The following is a 13458-nucleotide window of genomic DNA, read 5'->3' as shown; positions in this document are numbered from 1 at the left end:
CTCCCCTCTCAGGCTTTCGCTCGGCCTCTCGCAAAGTCTCGCGAGTTTTTCCAGGGGAAACCGGCCTGGGTGGAAAGACCGAGAAGGGGAGTCCGGGTGGGTGGGCCCTACGCTTAGGGGGCCGTGGTTGGTACTTCGCTGTCGGGGAGGCTTTCAGGTCGCCCAGATCCTGCTTCCCAATGGGTGACTGGGAAAATTAGCGGGTGGAAAATCTCGAGGGGTGGAGGGCCCCGCCCTCTTCCTGTTTGGCGACTGGGACGCCTGGCCCTCCGAGGGGGAAGGGAGGCTTGTCGGGGCTGTCGGAGAGCGCTGTGCGCACGCGCGAGCCCTAGTGTATGAGTGTGCACGCGCACGCGCGCTCCTGCTCTTAAGAAGCCTGGGAAGGACCGGTGTGCTAGGAGATGATCGGGGAAAGCATAGTCCCCTGTCTGTGGCACCAGACACTCCCGACTGTGCGCTGACTCTCCCCACCCAGCCAGCAGCCTTTTCCAGAGAGGCTGTGGTCCATAGCCTCTTCGTTTTCACTGCAGGACCAGGCACGAAAGTAAGCGAACCTCGATACTGAGGTCTTCCCTATCCACTCACCTTGTATTTTCCACCCCCTACCGTCCAGCAAAGTGGGTCTAGGAGGTTTCTCAAAGAGAGTTTTGCATGAAGGGGAGATGCGTCTTGAAAGCAAGAGGTGAAAATATCTGGATCGTAAGAAATCAGTTCGTTTTGATTTAATACTTTGGCTTTGCTTGCCATGTGCTTTTAGAATGTGGATTGTCGATTCAGTATAAGATTTTGTTAGCGAAGCAGGGGAGTACCATATGCTCTGTTTTAATAAGAAAAAGTTTTAAAAGTTTTAAATTTCCTTCTACACACCAGTGTGATGGTAACAGCTAAGTTTTTCTGCTCTAGCTGGTAAATTACTGTGATGTTTCAAAAGCTAAGGGGAGAGTGTGAAGTTGGGGTCCTTATCCTAAGGCGAAGACCTGATGTGCGGTTATCTTAGGAGATGTTTATCTTTGTTTTGGCCTTTTCTTTTGCTGTCACTTCTCTTTCCCGTTAATTCCGCACCCCTACCCGCCAGTCCCCCTTTTTCAGAAATCTTCAAACGTTTTTTCTTGGAGGGAATTGCAAAAATGCTGGCTTGGGGTTTATATGTGACTAATGTCAATTAGCAAGGATCATAAAGTTGTATTTCAAGAGTATTTGCCACTTATTATGTTTTGTATATGTAAGGGAATCAAATACAATTAAATGTCAAAATGTTTCCTTCTGACAATTTTAAGTTCATTTTAAAAGCAAAACCAAAAATGCATGCACTGGTATTTTTGTCTGTGCCTGGTAGAGTGACAGCCTAATATGGTGTATTGATACCGTTGCTTTCTGGTCATGACCTCATTAAACTGTCCTTTGTTGGACAGATTTCTTTGAACATATTATTCATGTTCCCTACCAAGTCTTCTTGAGGGAAAGACAATCTTCTTGAGAAAATTAGAAAAAATGTAAGATATTAAATGTTATGTATAAATATTTGGCTAATATGTTTTTTCCCTTACAGGTTAAAACAAAATGAAGATTTTTTCTGAATCTCATAAAACAGTGTTTGTTGTGGATCACTGCCCTTATATGGCAGAATCATGCAGGCAGCATGTCGAGTTTGATATGCTGGTGAAGAATAGAACCCAAGGAATCATTCCTTTGGCCCCTATATCTAAATCATTGTGGACTTGCTCAGTAGAATCTTCCATGGAATATTGTAGAATAATGTATGATATATTTCCTTTCAAAAAGCTGGTGAGTGTGAAGTACAAACAAAATCATGATTTTGGGGATGTACTTAACTGCATAAGTGAATTTTTTATATGAATTTGCTATAGGTAATGACTACGTGTTTATTACTTTAAAATGTAGTACATAACGCTGCCCTTTGGGATTAATATATAATGGATATTTAATTGGGGCCAGTAATAATAACAGCTAACAATTACTAAGCAGTTTACATGTGCCAGAGATATTTCAAAATGCTTCACATTTATTAATTTCCGTAATTCTCATAACAGTCATATTAGGTAGGAACTGTAGTTATTGAAGCAATATTCAAAGTATGTAACAACCAGTATAGAACACAGACTGACCATTGAGAGCTGCTGTCGAACTGTGCTGGCATGTAGCAGCTGACTGTCAGTCTTGTTTGTTGCTTCCCTGTTGTAGATCCGGAAACTGAGGTAAAGAGAAGAAACTTGTCCTGAGTCACATAGTTACTTAGAGGCAGAGCTAGAATTTGAACCTAAGCTGGCTGGCTGCTTGCAATTTTAGCAAATATATACTAAACTGCTGTATTGTTTGGCCATATTAGAAAGAAATACTTTTAAGAATGCTGAGTGGATATGGTTTATCAGTAAGAAGAGAAATGGATGATTGACATAAATTACAGGTATTAAAGTTTAATCTTAGATTTCAGTATCTTAAATGTCTTATTTTGGGAAAGTCATTTGGTTAGCCACAAGTGGAAGACTTGCTTTCTGTCTTACTCGAAGCAGCCTAGGCTGGGACCTAGCCAATTCTTAGACTGAGGAAGGTAGGGCAGTAGAGTAAAGGTGAACATAGTCTGATATTATACATTCACATATATTCCAAATTAAAATATAAGCCCTTCTTAAAATTTGTGTGCATTCTATATATGATAAAAATATATAATGAGAGGGAATATAACTGATTTAGAGCACAGGCTTTGGTTCAGACCTTGGCATGGTTAACTACTAGCCGTGTGACTTTGATCATATTTCTTAATCTCTCCAAGCCTCAGTTTCCTCCCATGTAAGTATAACACTTACTTCCTTGATGTAAGCTTTAAAAGAGATAAATCTACGTAAAGTGGCTTATAAAATATATCCCTGTCAGATAAGCCTTGGAAGAGAAGACCAATTATCAAACTTCTTGGGGGGAGGAAGGAAAACTGGTATTTCATCGATATATAGGGAAAAAGATCATAGATTAGATCATGTTGTCCAGAGTAAAGAAAGAAATCTAACCCTCTAGACAAAAAGAAACATGGGTCAGAATCATCATTTGATAAGTTTTCCAAAATGTTCCTTGTCATTATCTTACCTGATAGCAGGTAATTTTAAATTTTCAAATTTGCATTTTACTTTAAAACTTAGTGTAAAAACCATATCCATTATTTTGGCTTTCAGTGCCCTATATGATCCAGCTCCTGCCTATTTCTCTGAGTTTGTCTCCTCTCCCACTGCCTGCTCTGACTTTCACCCTTTCCAGGGTATATGCTTAGATGCCTTTGCATTTGTTATTTGCTGTACCCAGATTGTCTATCCCTGACTTTACGGTGGCTGGTTTTGGATTGCCTTCAGTTGCCACTTCTATGGAGAGTCCTTCTGTAACCACCCAATCTAAAGTAGCTAATTAACTTATTTTTCATAGCGTTTATCACTCTCTGAAATTATCTTGTTCATTTATTTGTTAGTATTCTTCCCGCAGTGCCCTCTGTCCTAGTAGACTCCCCTCCCCTGACTTTCCCCACACTGAGTGACAGAACTTTTTTATTCATCACTCTGTTCCCATATACTCAATGCCAGCAATAGCACCTGGCATGTACTACACATTCTGTAACTATAAAATGAAGAATGAATGAATCAGTGAAACAGTGTTAGAAATTGCATATTACTTGAAAATATGTTGGTGATTGAGTGAAATTAGAGTTGAATACTAATTGTTTCTTTGGAATCTATTAGGTGAATTTCATTGTGAGTGACTCTGGAGCACATGTTTTAAATTCTTGGACTCAAGAAGACCAAAATTTGCAGGAGGTATGATTAGATTTTGAGCTGTGGCCATTTGTAAATTATCTAAATGTAATACTTTAAAAAAAAATTTTTTTTAGGCCTGGCGCGGTGGCTCATGCCTGTAATCCCAGCACTTTGGGAGGCCGAGGCGGGCGGATCACAAGGTCAGGAGATCAAGACCATCCTGGCTAACACGGTGAAACCCCGTCTCTACTAAAAATACAAAAAATTAGCCGGGCGAGGTGGCAGGTGCCTGTAGTCCCAGCTACTCTGGAGGCTGAGGCAGGAGAATGGCGTGAACCCTAGGGGGCGGAGCCTGCAGTGAGCCGAGATAGCGCCACTGCACTCCAGCCTGTGCGACAGCAAGACTCCGTCTCAAAAAAAAAAAAAAAAAAAATTACTAATTTTTTAAATCACTCTAGGATTTGCATATAGTGTTAAAATGCCAAGTCATATGAAAACAGCTATCTCCATTCTAGTCTTTCCCTACACCCAGCACCCCCAAGCAAACTTCCATTTTTTAGCGGTTGTCATGTTTACTTCCAGATTTCTAAATAACATGTTTTTATTCCTGTTTATTGAGTTCTCTATTTATTTATCTACTTATTTATTTATTTTGAGATGGAGACTTGCTGTCACCCAGACTGGGGTGCATTGTGCCATCTCGGCTCACTGCAACCTCTCCCAGGTTCAGTAGATTCTCCTGCCTAAGCCTCCCGAGCAGCTGAGACTACAGGTGTGTGCCACCATGCCTGGCTAATTTTTGTATTTTTTAGTAGAAATAGGGTTTAGGCATGTTGGCCAGGCTGGTCTTGAACTCCTGACCTTCATGTGTCTAATGCCTGCCACCTTCCCTTGTGTTCTCAATATTAATATGTCAGAATTGTTGGTTATTTCAAAGTTTCATGTTGGCATTATAACATCTACATAAAGTATTATTCACTGTTAAGCCAAGTAATATATATGGTTAGTTCCTTATATAGCTTTTTGTTTATTCCTGGAATTATTTATTATCTCCTTTTTCTCCCCTTCATGTGTTTTGTTTTCATAATATCCATTGCTGCTTTTCCTCATGCTTCTACAAAACTGCCCAATATTTTGATCATAAATGTATTAGATAATTCAGCAGTTTGATTTTGTCCCCTGAGGAATTTCTTGGAGCACAGTCTTCTGCTCCAGTTTGGACTGGCTGCTTTCTAGGCCCACTGCACTCCTATCATCCTTCTCTCCCTATTTTTCAGATCCCATTTTTTTCCTCCGTTTTTCTTTGTGTAGTCTTTTGTTTTGGTAGAACATAACCTCTGGGATGCCTGTAGTTTACCTTGCCCTTTGCTGATACTTTGGGTGTAGAAATTACGTATTGGAAATAACTTTTTCCTCAAAATTTTGAGGGCATTATATACTCCACAAAATTATATGTTTTATAGCCTCCAATGCTGAGAAGCCTAACACCATTTTTCTTCATAATTTTGCACTGAAAGCTTTTAGAATCTCAGTGGTGTGCCTTGGTGTTGATCTGTTCTCATCCATTGTGCTAGGCTTCATATTTTCCAGTACAGGGAAATTTCCCTGCATTGTTTCATTGATAATGTTCTTGTCTCTGTGTTCTGTGTCTTTCACGAATATCCATTCCTAGGATGTTAGACCTCCTGCATTAAATTCCTTACTGTTTTTCTCAATGATCCTCTCATTGTCAGTCATTCTGCTTTTTTGACTCTTTTAACCCTTGTATAGAACTCTTTATTTGATTGTACTTTTAATTTCCAAGAACTTTGACTTATACTCTAATTATGTCTGTTTTCGTCATATCCTTTTCTTGTTTTATGGGTGTAATTTTACCTGCAGGTATTAACATTAGTTTATTTGATGTTTTCTTTTGTGCCTTCTGTGTTCTCACAGTTCTTTTTTTATGTTAAGGCTTTTCTTAAATGCCTGCTGGTAGTTAGCTAGACAGTCTTAATTTAAAAGCAAGGCACTAAATGGCAGATTAGAAAATCTACACGTTATGGAGTAGATATTGCTGACTATACTTCATTGTAGTTTTAGCTGATTGTTTGCACTAGGGAACCTCCAAATATTGGAGTTGACAGATGGTTTCTCTGGGACTGTTCTTCTACTCTTTTATCTGTATGACAACTTGGTTGTCAGCTCTCTGGGAGACGGGAGAGGATAAGTTATACCATTTCCTCTGTAGCATTAGCCATATTTCAGATGCACAGTAAGCCTCACATAGATAGTGGCTACTGTATTGGACAGCACAGATAGAGAACATTTCCGTCATCACAGTAAGTTCTATTGCGCAGTAGTGATTTAGTATCTTACCTTTACCCTCTTATGTGCTTTTTGTATCCATGTTTGATACCTTTCAGTTTCAGTTCTTCCAAGGAATGTGATTCTGTATCTTGTGGGGTAGGGGAGACTTAGTCACTTAACACGGGTAGGGTGTAAGTAAGATCTGGGAGTCAAGTTGTTCCTTAAACTGACTTCAAGCTATTGACATTTTTAGTATCTTGCCTTACCCCGCTGTGTTTGGTAATTGGTGCCTCCAGTTCTTGAACTTCTCCTGGATTCTGCAGGGTATATTATTTTGCCTTTTACTTTCCACGGGCACTTAGATTTCTGCATATTCAGTCCTATTAAGTTCATCACCACTCCTTCATCCATTTTTATATATTCTTATTGATGTCTATCTTGTTCGTTGTTGTCTCTTCCACTCACTTCACGCTTGTGGGTTTATGCTTTCTTTTTTGGTTTATGTGTTTTGTTTTGTTTTGAGACTGAGTTTTGCTCTTGTTGCCCAGGCTGGAGTGCAGTGGCGTGATCTCGGCTCACTGCAACCTCCACCTCCCAGGTTCAAGCAATTCTCCTGCCTCAGCTTCCCAAGTAGCTGGAATTACAGGTGCCTGCCACTACGCCCGGCTAATTTTTGTATTTTTAGTACAGATGAGGTTTCACCATGTTGGCCAGGCTGGTCTTGAACTCCTAACCTCAGGTGATCCACCTGCCTCGGCCACCCAAAGTGCTGGGATTACAGGTGTGAGCCACCACGCACAGCCCTGGTTTATGTTTTTTAGTAAGTAAAATTTTTTACTTCGATTTTAGTGGAGGAAGCAGAAATCAACTCATGCTCAACCAGTTAGGTTTATGTTTTAACATTATTTGTCTAAAGATACTGAGTTAGTAGTAGCTTATGTTCTTTGCCATTATTTAGTTGGATAGAAGACTTCAGTCTACGAGGTCCTTCCCTGATGAATGTGAACAACATGAGAAACAAGGCTTTAGTGAAATAATTGAATACATTATTTGAATTATTTAATGCCAAAATTTTTTTTTGTTAACGGGTGCTATGCAGTGGTAACAATCCCATCCAAGGTGTTTTTATTATTTTTTGTTTGTTTTTCTTTTTCTTTTATTTATTTATTTATTTCGAGACGGGGTCTCACTCTGTTGCCCAGGCTGGAGTGCAGTGGCACAATCTTGGCTCACTGCAACCTCCGCCTCCCGGGTTCAAGTGATTTTCCTGTCTCAGTCTCCCAAGTAGCTGGGACTACAGGTGTGAGCCACCATGCCCGGCTAATTTTTTGTATTTTTCGTAGAGATGGGGTTTCACTGTGTTAGCCAGGATGGTCTTGATCTCCTAACCTCAAGTGATCTGCCTGCCTCAGCCTCCCAAAGGGCTGGGATTACAGGCATGAGCCACCGTGCCCGGCTTCTTTGTCTTTTTTTAAAATTTTATTTTATTTTATTTTTCTCCGTGGTTAGTTTTAAATAGAACGCTTTTAAAGAAAATGTGTTTTATCATACCGTTGATCTTAAAATGTTTGTGATTAGTATTATATGTAAACAAAGCTAACCTTTCATTCTTTTGAGGTAATTCACTCAGTAGGCTTTGATTGGCTTGGCTTTGCACTAATATCATTCCAGAATGTTCTTAATATACTATTACCTGAAAAAACAATTTTAAGAATTCCATACATTTCCACCGTACTCTTTTTTAAATACTGTGAAAGAAGTGTTTACCTTTTTCAAGAGGTACTGTGAAAGAAGTGTGAAGGCTTTCTAGTAGTATATGAATAAAAATAAGTACAAATCTGTGTAGATTTGTACCTACTGACTGCACCTCTGCAGTGCAGTAAAAGTGTGCATTTGATGAATAGGTATGCTAGTCATAAAGGAATTATTACTACTTTTGCTTTCCCAAGGTGAAGGTACATGATATCCCATTCATTGCTTTTAAATTTTGAATGGAGGGGGAAACTCCAGTTGTGAAAGCAACTATATAGCAAATCACTGGTGTTCAAGAATATGTAAAAGAATGTACATTTTGTATAAATTATGTATAATCTTGTCTATATTTAATGTTTAGCTTTGGTTATCCATGTCACACCTTTTCCCTATGTTAAACCTTTATGTCTCTATGTCTATCCTGTGCCAGTACCAGACTATCTTGATTACCATTGTTTTGTAGTAAGTTTTAAAAATAGGAAGTGTGACTCTTCTTACCTTGTTCTTTTTGAAGATTGTTTTGGCCAGTCTGGGTCCCTTGCAATTCCATATGAATTTTAGAATCACCTTATCAATTACTACAAAGAAGTTGGGGATTATGTTGACACTGTAGGTCAGTTTGGATAATATGGCCATCTTAACAATATTAACTCTTCCAATCCATGAGCATGGTATGTTTTTCATTTTTTAGATCTTTAATTTCTTTCAACAATGTTTTGTTGTTTTCAGAGTATAAGTTTTATAGTTCTTGTTAAATTTATTTCTAAGTATTTTATTTTTGATGCTGTTTTAAGTAGGATTTTAAAAAAATTTAGTCTTCAGATTATTATAAGTATATAGAAATACAATTGATTTTTGGGTATTAATCTTGTATACTACAGGTTTGCTGAACTTGTATATTAGTTATAATAGTTTTTTAGTGGATACCTTGGGATTTCATAAATTCAGGATCATTTCATCTGCAACATAGAAATAGTTTTACCTCTTTCTTTCCAATCTGGATTCTGTTCGTTCTCTCTCTCTCTCTCTTCCTTCCTTCCCGTTTTTCTTCTTTCTTCCTTTCTTTCTCTCTCCTTCCTTCCTTCCTTTCTTCCTTCTTTCCTTCCTTCCTTTCTTCCTTTCTGTCTTTCTGTCTTTCTTGTCTGTCTTCATCACCTAGGCCAGAGTTCAGTGGCTGAACTCCTGGGCTCAAGCGATCCTTCTGCCTCAGCCTTCTAAGTAGCTAGGGCTATGGGTGTACACCACCCCACCTAGCTGATTTTTTAGTTTTTTTTTTTTCTTTTTACAGAAACGGTGTTTTGCTTTGTTGCCCAGCCTAGTCTTGAACTCTTGGCCTCAAGCAATTGTCCTGCCTTGGCTTCCCAAAGTACTGGGATTACAGGCATGAGCCACTGGGCTTGGCATGGATTTCTTTTATTTCTTTTTCTTTCCTGTTGCCTTGGCTAGAACTTCCAGTACAGTGTTGAATGGAAGTGATGAGAGTAAACATCTTTGTTACTGATGAGTAGGGAGAATTCATCCAATCTTTCACCATTAAGTATGATGTTATCAGTAGGTTTTTCATAGGTGTCCTTTATCTTCTTGAGGAAGTTCCCTTCTGTTGCTAATTTTTTTAATTATGAAAAGGTTTTGGATCTTGTCAAGTGCTGTTTCTGTGTTTATTGAGATGATCATGTGATTTTTATTTTATTGATATATGATGTATTGTAATAATTGATATTTGCATATTAAATAAACTTTGCATTCCTAGAATAAGTCCCACTTGTTCATGGTGTATAATTCTTTGTGTGTTACTGGATTTGGTTTGCTACTATTTTTTTAAGAATGTTCATGTCCGTATATGTAAGATACATTGGTGTGTAGTTTTCTTTCTTGTGAGATTTTTATCTGAATTGCACATACTTCTGTCAACATAATTGTTTGCCCTTTTACTTAGCTAATGGCAGCATTAGCTGCTGTTGGGCCTCCTAATCCTCGGGCAGATCCAGAGTGCTGCAGTATTCTGCATGGTCTTGTTGCAGCAGTGGAAACTCTCTGCAAAATTACCGAATACCAACATGAGGCTCGTACTCTACTCATGGAGAATGCAGAACGTGTTGGAAATAGAGGACGAATAATCTGTATTACTAATGCAAAAAGGTGAGGTGTTGATTATAGCAATTCTTTCACTGTGGGAATTTTAAAATCCTGTTGTAGTTTTTCAGAATACTAGAGATAGCATGTTTACATGTTTATGTTTAAGCATACTACAAGTGGCCTTTCTGATTTTTTTCTTTTCTTTTTTTTTTTTGCCTTTTAATATTGAGGCTGTGTTCCATTCTAAAATAAAGACTTATCTCATTGAAAACTGTTTAGATTGCCATCATGTAGGTAAATTTAACATTTTTTCTCACTGGTTTTTCAGCTAGTTGTTTAGTGGTATGACTGAGGACACTAAAGATAGTCCTTAGTGAAGTAACTTTGAATGTCTATAACACCATAATACAGCAGAAGCGTGTTCTGAACTTTTTCTCTTACTGTTTATTCCTTTAAATTTGCTATATCTTTTTTATGCCATAGTGATAGTCATGTGCGAATGCTTGAAGACTGTGTCCAGGAAACGATTCATGAACATAACAAGCTTGCTGCAAATTCAGATCAGTGAGTATAATTCATAAATGAAGTAAATATGTTCACGTGGATAGATATATGTTATAATTATTTCCAATAACTTAAAAGTGACTGGTAGCGTTTCCCTGAATTCTCTACTGACTCAACAAATTAGTCAAAAAATGTATGTTTGATCAGAAACTTTTTTTTTCATTTTCCCTTTCACTTTAATTTACTTTTCTCCCACAAGAAAGGTGATCAAAAGGATAAAATAATACATAAATTTATAATGTGTATTTGTTTTGATGGTTTTTTCTCATAGTTGTGTTTCGAATTTGTAAAATATGCTGGGTGTAGTGGCTTATGCCTGTTATCCCAGCACTTTGCGGGGCTGAAGTGGAGAGATAACCTGAGCTCAGGAGTTCAAGACAAGCCTGGGCAACATGGAAAAACCCTGTCTCTACAAAAAATATAAAAATTAGCCAGGCCTGGTGGCATGTGCCTGTAGTCCCAGCTACTCAGGCAGCTGAGACAGGAAAATTGCTTGAGCCTGGGAGGTGGAGGTTGCATTGAACCAAGGCTGTGCCACTACACTCCAGCCTGGGCGACAGAGCAAGACCATGTCTCAAAAAAAATTAAATTTAATTTAAATTTAAATTTTTTAAAAATTGTTAAATATGCAAGTTGTTAGTGGTGTTATTCAGTATGTACCACATCTAAACATAACAAGTAGTTGTATTGTGTGACTTTTTAAAAAAACTTTTTCTGTTTCCGAAAAGGAAAACAGTTTTTTTCCTCCATACTCACACTAGTACTTTTGATCAAATGTGTGGGTTTTTCTTCCGCGCCAATTCTCCGACTCTGTAGATACCAACTGTGTGTCCTACAATTCAATTATGACAATCCTTGGAGTTACTACAGACTCCACAGATTAGTTATTGCAGACTCAGTTCCACAAGGCTGTACCTCACTTAGACACAAATCTCGGCTAGTGGTTCCCCACACTTTCATCTGACTTGGCTACAAATTAGGTGTTTCCATAACCCCCTCCTCATGTTCAATACTTTGTTCTGATGGGCTCATAGAACTCAGGGAAACACTTCAGTTTTATGATTTATTGTAAAGGATACAGATGAATAGCCACATGAAGAGGGTGAGGTTGGAAGGATCCCAAGTGCGTCAGGTTCTGTCCCTGTGGAGTTGGGGTGTACCACCCTCCCAGCACATGGATGTGTTTACCAACCTGGAAGCTCTCTGAGCCCCATACTTTAGGGATTTTTATGGAGGCTTCATGTAGTGTGATTGATTATTAACTCAGTATCTAGCTTCTCTCTCCTCTCTGGAGGATAGCAGAGTGGGGCTGAATGCTGCTGCGCTTCTAATCATGGCTTGTTCTTTCTGGTGACCAGACCCCATTGCGGAGCTGTCCAGGATCCCACTAAAGTTGCTTCAGTAGAAGAAAAGATGCTCCTGTCACCCAGGAAATTCCAATGAACTTAAGAACTATGTGTCAAGAACTGGGGTCAGAAATCAAATATTAGAGCAAAAGATGCTCCTAGCACCCCTGTCATTTAGGAAGTTACAAGGATTTTAGGAGCTCTGTGCCAGGAAGCATGAGCAGAGACCAATATGTATATTTGTGATTGTGTCACGGCTAGTAAAGCCATGTTTGGAACTATTGCAATGTGGACTTTTTTAGAGTGATTATTAGTTTTCTTAGGTGTGGTCATAGTATTATTGTTATGAGTAGGATTGTTCTCACTAGGAGAAGCAGGCTGAAGTGTTTAGGACTGCATGTCAAGCCCTCTGCAACTTACTCTCAAATGGTTTAATTAAAAAGTGTACATCTACTTAGGTATAGTATATAGAGAAAGCAAATATAGCTAACAGTGACTAGGTAAAGGACATACGGTTGTTCATTGAATAGTACTTTCCTTTCAACTTTCCCGTGGGTCTGGAAATTTCAAAATTAAAAAGTTGGGGGAAATTTTTAGCATTACCAATCCTATAACTTGGAAATAAATAATTATAACTAACGGTTAGTATTGCCTGATTTTATCCTTAAGAAATATTAGTATAAGGGAAATTAATACACAATATATTCATTTTCGCTGTTGCAGTTATTGAAAATTATACTTAATTGTAAGAGTTTTCTCTTTATCCTTCAGACACAGACAATTATTATTTTTTGCATTTAAATTAAATTTGTATACTCATTAAGTGTTCATACAGGTATAGCAATTACATGTACTGCCTTTCTAATATTTAGCTTTTGGGTTAACAGTAATATCTGACTGTAGCAATATGCTGTTTTAATATGTTAAGGTTTTAATAGTTTACCTGCTTGAATTCTTTACATACTATGTATTCTTATATTTTAAGTCAAAAATTTCTCTTTAAGTCTCATGCAGATTCAAAAATGTGAGTTGGTCTTGATCCATACCTACCCAGTTGGTGAAGACAGCCTTGTATCTGATCGTTCTAAAAAAGAGGTGAGTGTTGAAATAATGAAAGGAAAGGCCATTGTGGTTAATAAGAATAAATACTGAGAAGGGTTATCATTAAAATGATCCACTGCCAATATTTTCTGCCAAGAAAATATTTTGAGTTTTCAAAGTAAACCTCTATGTCAAGACATCTAGGTTGGTTCTTTATGGTATAATTGTGGATTTTAAAGTGTTTTCTATTCTGCCTGCCTCTTCATGTTTGTTTATTTTATCAAAATGTGTTACAAACCATACATAGTTTGTATTGTTCTTAAAATTTTATTTACTTTAGTGATTATGTTCTGTAAAAATCTTTTTTCTTATTAGAAAAGCAATACACTCTTTAACAAAAAATATATTCCAATAAAAAATTAATTTTACACATTCAGAGGGAAAAATCTTATTTTCCAACCTTGGTTTTACTTTTTAAATAAATTTGAATAATTTTAAAGGAATAGATGATCCTGTTGATTGTTAAATGGATCCACATCATAATATTCTCCATCAGTAATTTATGTTTAGAAATATAGATATATGTCCTGGTTTTTCATTTTGCATTATTTAATATAAACATCGTGAGTATTACC

The 13458-nt window shown here is 37.7% G+C and overlaps 1 protein-coding gene across 2 annotated transcripts in view; it reads left to right on the top strand.

Annotated features, from left to right (window-relative positions):
* Positions 1–108: 108 nt before the first annotated feature.
* Positions 109–13458, top strand: part of INTS13 (integrator complex subunit 13) — a 34016-nt gene continuing 20666 nt past the window's right edge. For both annotated transcript variants that reach the window (XM_032159874.2, XM_058443089.1), the window contains exons 1-6: positions 109–544; positions 1550–1785; positions 3741–3815; positions 9733–9935; positions 10356–10436; positions 12787–12877. In XM_032159874.2, coding sequence (XP_032015765.1) covers positions 1561–1785; positions 3741–3815; positions 9733–9935; positions 10356–10436; positions 12787–12877 — 675 coding nt within the window. In that variant the 5' untranslated portion in view covers positions 109–544; positions 1550–1560. The remainder of the gene's footprint in view (positions 545–1549; positions 1786–3740; positions 3816–9732; positions 9936–10355; positions 10437–12786; positions 12878–13458) is intronic.

Source organism: Hylobates moloch, unplaced genomic scaffold, assembly GCF_009828535.3.
Source record: "Hylobates moloch isolate HMO894 unplaced genomic scaffold, HMol_V3 SCAFFOLD_8, whole genome shotgun sequence".
NCBI classification, from domain to species: Eukaryota; Metazoa; Chordata; class Mammalia; order Primates; family Hylobatidae; genus Hylobates; species Hylobates moloch.
This window is presented reverse-complemented; position numbering and strand designations above follow the sequence as displayed.